Source organism: Meriones unguiculatus, chromosome 3 (genome assembly GCF_030254825.1).
Source record: "Meriones unguiculatus strain TT.TT164.6M chromosome 3, Bangor_MerUng_6.1, whole genome shotgun sequence".
NCBI classification, from domain to species: Eukaryota; Metazoa; Chordata; class Mammalia; order Rodentia; family Muridae; genus Meriones; species Meriones unguiculatus.
In genome coordinates, this window is record NC_083351.1 from 12,195,586 (window position 1) to 12,208,266 (window position 12,681).

Here is a 12,681-nt window from a genome sequence, read left to right on the forward strand (position 1 = left end):
TCTCAAGACCCAGGTAGGGCATGTGCACAACCCTGGGTTTGGTTCCTAGTGCTCAAAACTAACCGGCCAGCAAGCATGGTGGGCAGAGCCAGGCAGCTGGGGAGCCACCCACCTGAGCCCCAGCATGCGTCCAGATGAGCTTGTCCACAGAGTGCCCCTGGGAGAGTGTGGAAACCAGCATCACCAGTGAGGCGTGCTGGGCATCTTCCGGCTGAGAAGTCGGAGCCTCCTCCGCATCCTGTCCAGCCTGCCGCCCAGAACCCCAGTGCCCACCAAGAACCCAGACCTTACCCTCCAGGCTTCAGTCTCCTCATCTGCCAAACCAGGGTCCACTTATCTATGACCTTCGAATGCCACAGGTTCATAGCTTCCCTCGCGCGTGTGGGCACACGGTGGCACCTCTCGGGCACTGCCAGGGCACACATCTTTTCTGTCTCTCCAGTGTCCCCTTCCCTCACTCCCCACACCCACTTTCTCAGCCTTCACCTGCCATTGTCAGGACAGGCGGGATCTCCACTATGCTCGGGAACCTGGGCATAGTGGGGTATAGCCCCACTGATCCGCCTGGTAACCCTCGGGGCTTGGCCTTCTCCTGTGGAAGGTCTGGAGCCTCCGTGACTCCCTTCTGCCTTCTCTGGATAAACTGGCTTCTGATCTGCCAGCTTTACAATGCTCTGCCCTGGATTCCCCTCTCACTCTGTACTATGACCTTCCTGGAGGTCCCCATCGTAGACACCCACCCCCTCCCCCCCACTCCACTTGAGGACCACGAGTGACAAACTACCTTCTCTGCTCTGGTGGCCTCCCTGTAACACAGGAACAATAAACACACATTTCGAACATTCACACAGAGCGCTGAGAGGTTTCAAAGTGGGGTCTGTGAGCATTGGCTATGACCTGACCGGCAGCCCGCCTGAGTCAGCTGACATCCCTTCTCTTGCTGGCTCTTGTCCATATTGCCTGGGTCTGCCAAAAGTCAGTCGTACAGAAAGCAGACACCTTGCTCAGGCCCTTTGGTTATAAAGAAAAGTACTAAAGAAGAGGGAAAAGCAGGTTTGGAAGGACAGAACGCGTAGGAAGGCAGGCATGGAAGGGCACAGGGAGGCCTAGAGTTTGACTGGATCTGGACAGCTGGAAAGAGCCCCACCATCAAAGATAAGGGGACCTGGCCTGCAAGAGTCAATGAAGGGAGGGACACTGGGATGCCACAACACAGAAAGGTAAACTGAGGCTGTTGAGTTGAGGGTCGTACAGATAAGAACCTGATAAGGGGATAAGGATCCTAGGAGGCCAGCAAGATGCCTCAGCGGGTAAAAGCACTTGAAGCCAGGACAATCTTGAGTTCAATCCTCAGGATTTACATGGTGGAAGGAGAGAATGGATTCCTGGGCTGTCCTCTGGCATTGCGTGCGCATACACAGGCAATACATAACGAAAAAGTTCAGAGCTTTCCCAAGGTCAGAGCGCTCAGAACCAAGGTCCTGTCAGAAGACAGCACTTAAAAAGTAGAGCGTGTGCAAAGTTCATTTAGGCAGCTGAGCTACCTGACCCCAGGCCATGGATATAGGGTTATTCGGAGCAGGGCTGGACCCCAACTCTTGCTCATTGACTTCCTGGTGGTTATGGCCTCTGCACCTACCCTTGAGGACCCTTAGAGTGTGTGAGGGCTAGGAGCAGCTGAGACTCACTGAGCTTTAGCAGCATGGGGCTCCATGGATGTTGAGTACAACCTGAGGTACATGTCATCCTCCTCCTCTCTGTCCCCCGACACACACACACACTCTTCAGGTAGGGACATGGAGGCCCAGAGAAGTGAAGTTACTTGCCTAAGGTTACACAGCTGGTAAACAGCAGGCGTGGGCCCAGGGCCCACAGTGCTGATGACATTTGGAGGTTAGGACATTATCTGTCCTCCCGGGGCCTCTTTCCCTCTGAGGTTGGCTCATCTTGAAGAAGAGGGTGTGTTCTAGGGTCTCCTTTATCTGGGTATATAGGCACTGTATTTCCTGGCTGCTTTAGCAGAGCTGGTTTCTCTTCAACTTGTCAAGCACAGAAGGAGGGCAGAGGCGGCCAAGAGCCTGGTCAGGTGGCTTGGCTGCCAGCCCAGGCTCGGCCTCCCCCACTGCTTCCTTGCTCGGTCAGTTAAGTGCTGAATCCTCTGCTGTGGCAGAGGCCATCCCGACACGCCCAGTACCTGTGGCTCCACCTGGTCCCAGGACCCACCGCAAAAGCTGCCCCAAGCCTCCAACCTAAGGATTTGCAAAAGAGAAAACAAACTCGCTCACACACAAAAGCCTTCCAGGCTTCCAGGCATCTGGTGACAGTTCTGCTAAGAGCTTCCTTCCTCTGCCAGTCCCTGCTGGACAGTCTGAATGCCCTCCACCTGTGGCAGGTGGCTGTTCTGAAGCTCAGCCTCCAGTTAGAACCCTCCCTCCCTTCAGGATCAAAAGAGGCCAGAGGAGGCCTGAGCCAACGCTTGCTACAGTGCCACCTCAGCCAACTCAGTCACCTCTGCTCCAGCAACGCAGCTGGCCAGATCCGGCTAGGGACATACTCTCCCTCCGAAGCACGATCCAGGAACTGGTCCCTATTGGGCAATCATTAATTGGATTCTTGGCATTCCTCTGTCCCCAGCCAGCATGCTCCCCACCAGAGCAGGAGCAGAGCCCCACGACTGGCATTTGGACATGCAGCTGACCAGCAAGGTGGTGCTGTCCGCAGCTGCGCTGCTCCTGGTAACTGCAGCTTACAGACTCTACAAGTCTAGGCCTGTCCCAGCCGGGCAAGCGGGGACAGATAACAAGAGCCACAAAACAGAAAATGAAGCAGAGGGCTTGGGGCAACCTGCCTTCCAGGGGGCTCCCCCAGGGACCCTGTCAAGGGGTCCAAGACGCAGGAAGGCCATCAAGGAGGCTGGGTCCCCACTGGACTGCACCTTGGAAGACGCAGAAGACTCCTGCATCCTGGTCACTTCGAGATCTGAGGAGTCCACAAGAAAAGTTTCTGGTGAGAATCAGGGCGGGCAGCGCCCGGACTCTCAGCAGGTGCCTCCTCCTTGCGGTGGCCAGGAAGCCGGAACAGCTGGTAGAGGTAAGCCCAACCCTCCCCACCTCCCTCCTCTGGCCTGTGAACCCACAAGCTCCCCAGCCAGACTCGCCCCAGGAGTGGGCGGCAGCTGTGTGGGTGACAAGCTCTCTCCATGGCTGGACGGCAGACCCCCAGAACAAACAGGGTCTGGGGACCCGGGAGCCCCCAGCTGTCGGACTGATCCTGCGGTGGTCAGCGGTGACATGAACCAGAGCTGGGTCTTCACCCACGTGACAGGGCTCAGCAGGGGAGAGGCTGGGGCCCTCCAGGCCGCTGCAGACATGGGTTTGGCCACGCAGCAGCAGGAAGGAGCCACCAATGCCTCCTACACCTTCTCATCTGTGGCCCGGATCCAGATGGAGGAGAATATTCTGCAGAGGGCAGAGGGACCAGGGCACGAGCTAAAGGGTAGATTATATGACTACTTTGTGGAGTCCACATCAAAGGCTGTCTCCAGGCCAGTCCCCTGTACAGCAGCTCTGCCTGATGCTCCAGCCCCTGAGCCTGGACCAGAGCCCCGGGCCACAGGAGCAGCCTCCAGAGGCCAAGCTGATGACCCAGCGGGTGCAGCTGAAGTTTCATCCCCACGGCCTGAGCCATCCCCTGCTGCGCCAGGCTTCAGCAGAAAGGTGAGCCTCCTGCAGATTGCCGAGAACCCAGACCTCCAACTGCAGCCGGAAGGCTTCAGGGTGGCCCCACCAGCCCGCCCGGACCAGGAAGCCCAGCTCAGACCAGCCTGCAGCTGTGTGGAGCCCCAGGTGCAGCTTGTAGCTGGGACCAATTTCTTCCACCTCCCGCTCACCCCTGCTCTGGATGTCCGACTGGACCTGGGCAATTGCTACGAGGTGCTTACCATGGCCAAGAGACAGGGCCTAGGGGCCCTGAAGGAGGCGGCCTACAAGGTGATGAGCGATAACTACCTCCATGTACTCCGAAGCCCAGACATCTACGGGGGCCTGAGTGGAGCAGAGCGGGAGCTGATCCTCCAGAGCCGGCTCCGTGGACACAGGTGCCTGGTGGTGGCAGACATGTGTCCCCAGGAAGACAGTGGCCGCCTCTGTTGCTATGACAATACGCGGGATGCCTGGCACCCGCTGGCCCAGCTGCCCCTGGAGGTCATGTCCCGGGGTTGCGCCCTCTGTACTCTCTTCAATTATCTCTTTGTGGTGTCCGGCTGCCAGGGACCTGAGGGCCAACCTTCCAACCGTGTCTTCTGCTACAACCCCCTGACCGCGATCTGGAGTGAGGTGTGCCCACTGAATCAAGCCCGGCCTCACTGCCGGCTGGTGGCCCTGGAGGGGCACCTCTACGCCATTGGAGGTGAGTGTTTGAACACCGTGGAGCGCTACGACCCCCGCCTGGACCGCTGGACCTTCGCCCCGCCCCTCCCCAATGACACCTTTGCCCTGGCACACACAGCCACGGTGTGCGCCAATGAGATCTTTGTCACCGGGGGCAGCCTGCGCTACCTGCTGCTCCGATTCTCGCCCCAGGAGCAGCGTTGGTGGGCCGGCCCCACGGGGGGCAGCAAGGACCGCACGGCCGAGATGGTGGCCGTCAATGGCTTTCTCTACCGTTTTGACCTCAATCGCAGCCTGGGCATCAGCGTGTACCGCTGCAGTGCCAGCACCCGGCTGTGGTATGAGTGTGCCACGTACCGCCTGCCGTACCCGGATGCCTTCCAGTGCGCCGTGGTAGACGATCACATCTACTGTGTGGGGCGCAGGCGCATGCTCTGTTTCCTGGCTGACCACATCTCGCCCAGGTTTGTGCCTCAGGAGCTACAGGGCTTCCCCTCAGCACGGGGCACCCTTCTGCCTGCCGTCCTGACCTTGCCTGTCCCTGACGTGCCTCAGACTCCTGTCTAGCAGTCCCTCTGCTGGGCTCCGTCAGGATTCAGAGAAACTCCCTGCCCGTCACTCTGACCTGAACGTGGCCGGCTGTAGAGTAGAAAGTTCTCTCTCCTCCGTCACAGGCTACAGGGCCTGTGGGCCGCAGGCTTGCTGCAAAAATGAAGCCAGGGCCTGCTGTCCAGGACAGCAGGCGTCCGCAGACAGACCGACGCTGGGCTTCAAATCACAACTCCTGGCAGGGACTATTTCAGGACCCCACCAAAATGCATGGCTATAGCCTTATCCCACTCACAGTTCGGATGCCAGGGGGACCCTGGAGCTGGCTGGCTCTCGATGTGCTACCGTCAACCAGCTTCCTAAGCGTTGGTCTCACCAGTTCCTTCACATTGGTTACCCCCTTGAGCTTCTAGAAGCACCTGGGACACAGGTGGGAACAACAGAAGGAGGAGGTTTGGGCAGGAGCAGGAAGGAGCTCAGGCTATCCCCAAGGTTCAGCTAGAAAGACTGGCATTGCTGAAGCTAAAGGCACCTACAGGGATACTCGTTTGCAGAGCACATTGACGGAGGCCCACTTCTCTCTCTCTCTCTCTCTCTCTCTCTCTGGTTACCTCAAGTTCTGTGTGCTGGCAGGAAGAGAAGTGTCCATCTTAGCAGGTGTTTTATTTTAATATTAATCATAGCAAACTGAGGCCTTGGGAGGCAGGGTTGCCCATGAGGTTCCAGGCTCCCTTTTCCCAGACCCCTCCCCACGCCCACCACCACCTGACCACAGCATGCTTCACAGACTGCAGAATCCTTTCTGCCTTCAGGCCAGGGCAGCCACCACCATTCAGCTCATTAGCATGGCCTTCTCTGCGTCTGGCAGCCATCATGTCTGCCTTGTCAGATGGGAAGGAGTGAGGAGAGGCAGGTCCAGGACAGAGCTAAGGAGTTGGAAGTGTCCAGTGGAGTGTCCAGGTCCTCAGTCTTTCACATCAAAGGGGACTCAACTTCCAGGAAGAAGGGTGGAGAGCCCAGTCCAACCTGTTACCCTACCTACCATGCCCTTACTCCATTCTGAGGGAGACAAAGTTGTCAGAGGGAAGCAATGATGCTCTTGAAACTATCCAGGAGCCATGAGGTGGGAGCCACAGTCGGGCCTGGTCTGCCGGAATGGGAGAATAATAGCTGTGTCTGGACGCTGTGTCCCTTTAAAAGTCCTTCTCAGACCCCAGCGGTGGCCATGCTGCTGTGGGAACTGGGCTGGGTCACGTTTTGGAAAATGCAGGATAAGAATGTAGAATAAGGAGGAGGTCTGATGTGGAGATGAGATAGAAGCTCTGGTTGGACCATGAAAGGTGACTATCCCTGGCCAAGGGCCTGGGAGGAGGAAGCAGCTGAGTGATTCTTAAATTGAAAGCTGAGTAAGAAAGGCTGTCTGGGCCTGTGGGTCCCTAGGGAGGAAATCCTGCCCCCTGTCCCTGGTCCCCAGCCTCTTCCCTCTCCCTTCTGCCCCCTGCCAAGGCCATGTCAATACCCAGGCATCAACCTCTGAGGAACATTAGGGTGGGGAAAGGATGGCTTCAGTGAAAAGACTCAAAGGGGCATTGGCATGGTGGTGCCAGGCTAGGGCGGGGCAAGGTGCTTTCAGAGGGTAACCCAGCTTCCAGTCACAAGCTAGACAAGGTCTGGGGGCAGCCTCTGGCAATGAGCCAGACAGAAAATAAGGCCCCAGCACAACTGGGTAGTTCCTAGGCTCAGGAGAAGAGAAAACATACTAGGGAAACTTCCAAAAGCCTGTGGCATGCCAGTGATAGGATCCAGGAACATGATTCCAGGGAAGTTGGGGGAAAAAGGATGTCCTTAATCCCAGTGAGTGTAGTCTTTATAAAGAGAGGGATCGCTAAGACTGAGCTGTTGTACATCCCTTACACTCACATGTCAGGCATCACCAATCAATCCCTGTATCTTTTCCTGATAAGCCCTTCTAATGAGCTCAGAACTTCTCTAAACAGAACCCCAGCCATCATGGCTGATAGGTCAGAGCTGGCATGGGGGATGGGCATGATTCTAAATAGGAAACGCAGCCAAGGCTCGATGGACAGGCTTCACTGGTAGAATGAACATGCACAGGCTGAGCACCGCTCTTCAGGTGGAGGATTGGCAGTGTTCCGATGGAGGAGAACAGGCTGATTCACAGACCGAGCACAAGCAGGAGGAGATGGAAATCAGTGTGCACAACTGCTAAGACAAGGGCAAGGCAGGCGAACACAATCGGGCCTTTCTAATGAGACGGTGTCGCAGGAGGAATCAGAGAGACTCACCCAGCAGGAGGGGGAAGGGTTTTGCCACAAAGGCTAGGGGACAGGGCTGCTTCCAAGGTGGACCATCTCAGGGTGGAGGAGGGGTAGACCACTCATCTGGCTCTTTCTCTGTCCCCTGGGAGAGAAGCCGACTGGCTGCACATGGGAGCAGGAGCCAGCATAATTACCAGGAAGTCACAGGCGCCGTGGCCAAGCCTGAAGCTGAGGGCAGCCTGCTGGCATCTGCTTTGCAGGGGCTTGGGGTCGAGGTTTCCCACTCGACTCGGGGGAATAGACTGGGCTCTGCCAACCTCCTGGCCTCAGCCTCCGAGTGGCCTAAGCGTCAAGTGGCTCTGAGCACCATCTGTGTTGCTTTTTTTCTAGTAAGAGTTCTTGCTCTTTTAGGGGAGGGAGAAATGATGTTTGGGTTACTTTCCACTTTAAGCGAGTCCATGTCCCTTTATAGAAAAATAAATAGGCAATTGGAAGGTAGAGAGACGTATAAGAAAAGTCTCAATTCTGCCACCCAATGACATCTCCTGCCAGGGTGCGTGTCCCTCGGGTCTCTCTCTTCTGTCTGTGGGTTTTGTTTGGCTTGGTTTTTCCCCGGGTGTGTTTGTGCTGAACATACAATTCTGCTGCTTCCTTCTGCACGCGGCGTCTTCAGAATAAGCATCTCCTCATGTTATTACAAACCCTCAGTAAACATCATTTCAATAGGAACAGAATATTCCGCAGAGCGAATGGATCGCACTTTATTTAAACACCCTCCCCTCCTGTTGGGCTTTCGGATTTTTTCCCCCTTGTTGATTTCTTTTTCTATCATAAATAAAATGGTCTTTGTTTTCTCGTTCTTCTCCAAGGCCTCCGCCAAAAGCAGAACGGACAGAGAGGTCTAGGTCCTCTCTGGAAGTGTGCGGTTGTGGAAACAGTCGTAGCCCACAGCACTTACCCAGAACTACAAAACCCTTTTGGACTGTAGGGCACACAGCTGACCTTGGTAACGCCTGTGAGAAAGTCAAAGCTGGCTTGTGAGATAGGGCATCCAGGGCTCCCTTCCTGCAGAGTTCTCAGTGCGGTGACATCAGCAACATCTCCCAAGCTTGGTGTGCAACCCCTCACGACCACGGCGGCCCCATTTACAAACGAGAAAACCCGGCTTCAAGGAAATATCTTCCCTCCAGGCAAAATTCAAAGACGTTTTCTCTCTTTATAAAGTGTGCTACAGGGATGGGGCATGTGACTTAGCCCAGTTGGCTGAAGTGCTTGCCTAGCAGGCAAAGGACTCCATCCAGCGTTGTGTAAGCTGGGTGTGGTGGGCTGTATCTATAAAGTTGACGCTTAGGAGGTAGAGACTGGAGGCCCAGAAAGTCAAGGTCATCCTCCGTATATAGTAAGTCAGAGGCCAGCCTGAGTGAGATTCACGAGGCCCTGTCTCAAGCCCCCCCAAAACAAACAAACAAACAAACAGACAGACAGACAAACATAGAAAGTCAGCCTCACCTCACTCCTGGGGTTTTTCTAATCCCACTTTACCCATGCCAATCAGTCATGTTCTGTTTACGGACTTTCAGCTCAAGAGGGAATTTTCTTCATTTTCTCAGTGCCTGCACCCATAAAACGGGTTGTCCCCGCCAAAATCATGGGGATAATGTGAGAAGAAGACATTTTCTGTCAGGCCATCAGCTCAGGATCAACTTCAGAACGTGCCCCAGAAGAACTCCCAGCTCTCCTGGAGGGCCCATCTGGAAGGACAAGCACCCCCCTCTCACCTCCCTCATCCCCATCCCCCCTCACCCCCAGCTCCATCCCAACTCACTTGCTCAGTGCCTTGTTCTCTCAGGAGCCAGACTGTCTGTGGTTTAATCTGCAGTGCCCCTTTCTTCTCTGAGAAGGTCTGAGGTTGCTCCAGATGAAAGCCTGTCCTATTTTAGGGCCCCTGGGTTTCAGAGGCGTGATCACGTGCTCTGCTCAGGCAGGGAGGGGAGTTCAGGACTAGCCTGCTCGCCAATTGCCGATTGGTACTTTCCCAGGTCAGAACACTGCCATTTTCCTTGGAAGACTTAGAGTTCAGAGGGCCATCAGAAAGCATCAGATCCTTTGGAACCCCTATGGCTCCAAGGGTAGGGGCACCTTTCCCTGACAGGTTGGGAGTAAACACCCCTTGGGAAGAGGAAGGCAGAGCCTGGCGTGGAGAGGCAAAGACACAGGCACCCAGGGCTTCCCGCCTTTGTCAGCCTTACCGGGAAGGGTCCTGTGGCTCTGGCCTCCCCACCCTGGGAGTCCCCTGAAGCGGCAGCTCCAGCCGGGAGCAGCCCCTAGGCAGATGCAAGGCTGCAGCAGCAGAAGGAGGCAGATGAAACCAGGGCAGGAGGCACCTTCTGGGAGCTGGGGAATGGAAGAAAGGACAGCCTGGAGGGAAGACTCTACAAAGAGCTCCCAGCCTCGGGTCCTTTGAAAAGTGAGAGGCAGGTCAAAATAAAACAAAAAATTGGAGTCTCAGTTGCCTTTTTGTGTGAAAAGAGATGGAAATACCAGCATTTTCAGCCCCAGGGCTCTGCACATGAGCAGTAGCCATTCCTCACTGACACCAAGGTAGGGTATGTGGCTTGGTTGCCATCCTCACAGCCGAGAGGAAAACAGAGATGGGTCAGTACACCACAAAGAAATTTTTTTAAAAATCACCATTTAAGCCAGTCACGGTAGCACAGGTCCGTCATCTTAGCATTTGGGATGCGTAGACCAGAGGTGCAGCTCAAGGCCAGCCTTGGCTACATAACAAGTTTGAGTCAGCCTGGGCTACACGAGACCTTATTCGTTTAACTAATTTCATTTTAAGCAGAGTTGGGCTACCTAAGCATAGTTGAGCATAGACTTAAGCACAGGGGTCAGGAGAAGGAAAGAGGCCCACAGGAAGAAAGCAAGGCCCACTCAGGGCGAAGGTGTGAGTCAGGGCGAAGGTGGGAGCTTCTGAAAGGCTCCATTGTCTTTGCAGAGGCAGATGTAGGTGGGTAGGTTCACCTAAGCAAGGTCTTATCTGAGAGGCCAAGAGAATGTCTTAGAGGGGGGCATAAGGCCCTGCTCAAGGTCAGATGCGTTCAAACAAAGCCAAAGCCAAACCAAACTAAACCAAACCCAAACAGCCTAGATGTGGAAGGAGCGCTCTATGTGGGAACGCCTTTGCTGCAAATGCCACTAACCATACTGGCAATTTTGCTTCTCGGACAGTAAGAGGCTTCAGCCGCACTCCAAGGTAAGTGGTTCCGTTCCCTTCCCATACCGCCATAGTTCCCCCTGGCTTCCTATTCTGCCTGACTCTCCCTCCCCTCTTAGATTTTGGTCCCCTGATCTTAAGAGTTGCAGAAGGCCACATTTCTGTCTTGTGTAATTCCTCTATAGCCAACCGAAGTGTAGCCCCTACCTATCCAGCAATCAGAAGCCTCCACTCATGAGGGCATGAGAGGGTTCAAGCTTGCAGAGGGCCATCATTTGAGGGGAAGAGAGACATCATTACCAGAGACTTCATGCCCTGTACAAGCAATGAAGTATTCGGTAGTTCGCTCTGAGTAGGATCAGTGCCCAGAGTAGCATGCCCTTCTTACACCCGTATTTTATGCCAAGAATCTCCAAATAGAGAAGTGAAATTATTATCTGCACATCAATTAAACAGCCCAGGTTTATAAGCGCATCGTTTATCAGAAAAGGATTTTTTTAATTATTTATTTTTGTTTTGTGTATAAATGTTTACCTGAATATATGTCTGTGTGACTCCTGGGTGTGTGCCTGGCACCCACAGAAGCCCAAAGATGACATTGGATTCCCTGAAATGAGAGATACAGAAGGTTGTTAGCTGCCTTGTGGGCGCTGGTAACGGAACCAGAGTCCTCTAAAAGAGCAGCCAGTTCTATTAACCACTGAGCTGTCACTCAGACCCTGAGATAGGGTCTTGCTTAGTAGCCCTGGCTGGCCTAGACTACGCTAGCCTCAAACTTGTGGGCATTCTCCTGGTGGAGTTCCAGACACATGCCACCAAAGCCACCAAAGCCACCAAAGCCGAGTCTATCAAGCTCTTTGTATCTTTTGAATGTGTTATTTTATTTTTAAGAGACTTGGGCATTGGGCGTACATTGGTGTGACAGATGTACTGGAAAGGTTTCAAGGAGCAAAGATTTATTTGGTTCAGAAGGTTCGCCTGCTTACCCTTATACAGATCCATTGTGTCTGAATTTGTGTCAGAGCAGAGCTTCGAGGCCAGGACTGTATAGTGGGGCAAAGCTGCTCAGGCCAAGGTGGCAAAAAGCAGAGAGCGCAAAAGGGTCTGGAAACTTCACTCCACCAGGCTCTGCCTCTTTCTTAGCTCCATCTTCCAACAGCATTGTCAAATCGTCCATTAACAGAATCCACTGATTAGGGGAGGGTCCATTAGTTAATGTGGAATCCCTAGGGACCAGGAAGCCCGCCAGCTGCCAACCAATTCTCCAATCAGTGAGCAGAACCGGACTTATCATAGAGCCTTGCTATGTTGCTCAGGTTAGTCCTGAACTTCCGAACTCAAGGGATCCACCTGCCTTGGCCTCCCAAATAGCTGGACCCACATGCAGAGGCCACTTCATTTGGCTTCTTTTGTTTGTTTGTTGTCGTTGTTGTTTGGGGAGGTTGCTTTGTTTTTGTTTTTGTTTTTTTAGACAGGGTTTCTTTCTGTAGCCTTGGCTATCCTAGATTAGCTTTGTAGACCAGGCTGGCCTCAAACGCAGAATGATCCACCTGCCTCTGCCTCCCTGAGTGCTGCTAGGATTAAAGACGTGTGCCCCTGCACCCGGCTCCATCTGGCTTCTCAAACAAAGTGCAGTATGCGGATGAATTCCCCGCTCTCCTGACCATCCGTTCTTCCAGCCCTAGAATTTGTTCACATGATTCTCTTTGACCTCTATGGAAGAGTAATATATTTGCCATAGCAGAGGCTTGGAAATTGATCGTGTGTGTGTGTGTGTGTGTGTGTGTGTGTGTGTGTGTGTGGCTTATATAGTCATTCATATGTTCTGCGAGTTGCATGTGCACATGTGTTCACACATTTTGGGGTCAGAGGTCAGGTCTTCCTCAGCCACTCTTCATTTTATGTTTTTGAATCTGGAGCACACGAGTGCAGCTAGACTGCCTGGCCAGTGAGCTCCAGGGATCTGCTTGTTTCTGCCTCCCCACACCAGGATCTCAGTTGTGGCTTGATATGGCACCCAGCGCCTGTAAAGTCTGAGCTAATGCCTCCACTTTAGCTGAAAAAACTAGAATTCAAGACATTATTGTAGCTTTCCTTCCCAGGGCTGCATAGCTACAAGGGAGAGAAGCTGCAGCACCACCTGTCTGGCATCAAGCCTCAGCTTCTTTACCATGCAGCCACGTGGCCAGGCTCTGTTCTATCAGGAACTAGGGTTCCCACCTGAGGACCTGCTCATGTCTCTGTC

At 54.0% G+C, this 12,681-nt stretch overlaps 1 protein-coding gene across 1 annotated transcript; it reads left to right on the forward strand.

The window, feature by feature from the left end:
* The first annotated feature begins 2,453 nt into the window (after positions 1-2,453).
* On the forward strand, positions 2,454-8,079 carry Klhdc7a (kelch domain containing 7A). Its single transcript, XM_021628006.2, has one exon. It carries the CDS (start codon positions 2,640-2,642, stop codon positions 4,953-4,955), a length of 2,316 nt encoding a protein of 771 aa, XP_021483681.1. The 5' UTR covers positions 2,454-2,639; the 3' UTR covers positions 4,956-8,079.
* Positions 8,080-12,681: the final 4,602 nt, after the last annotated feature.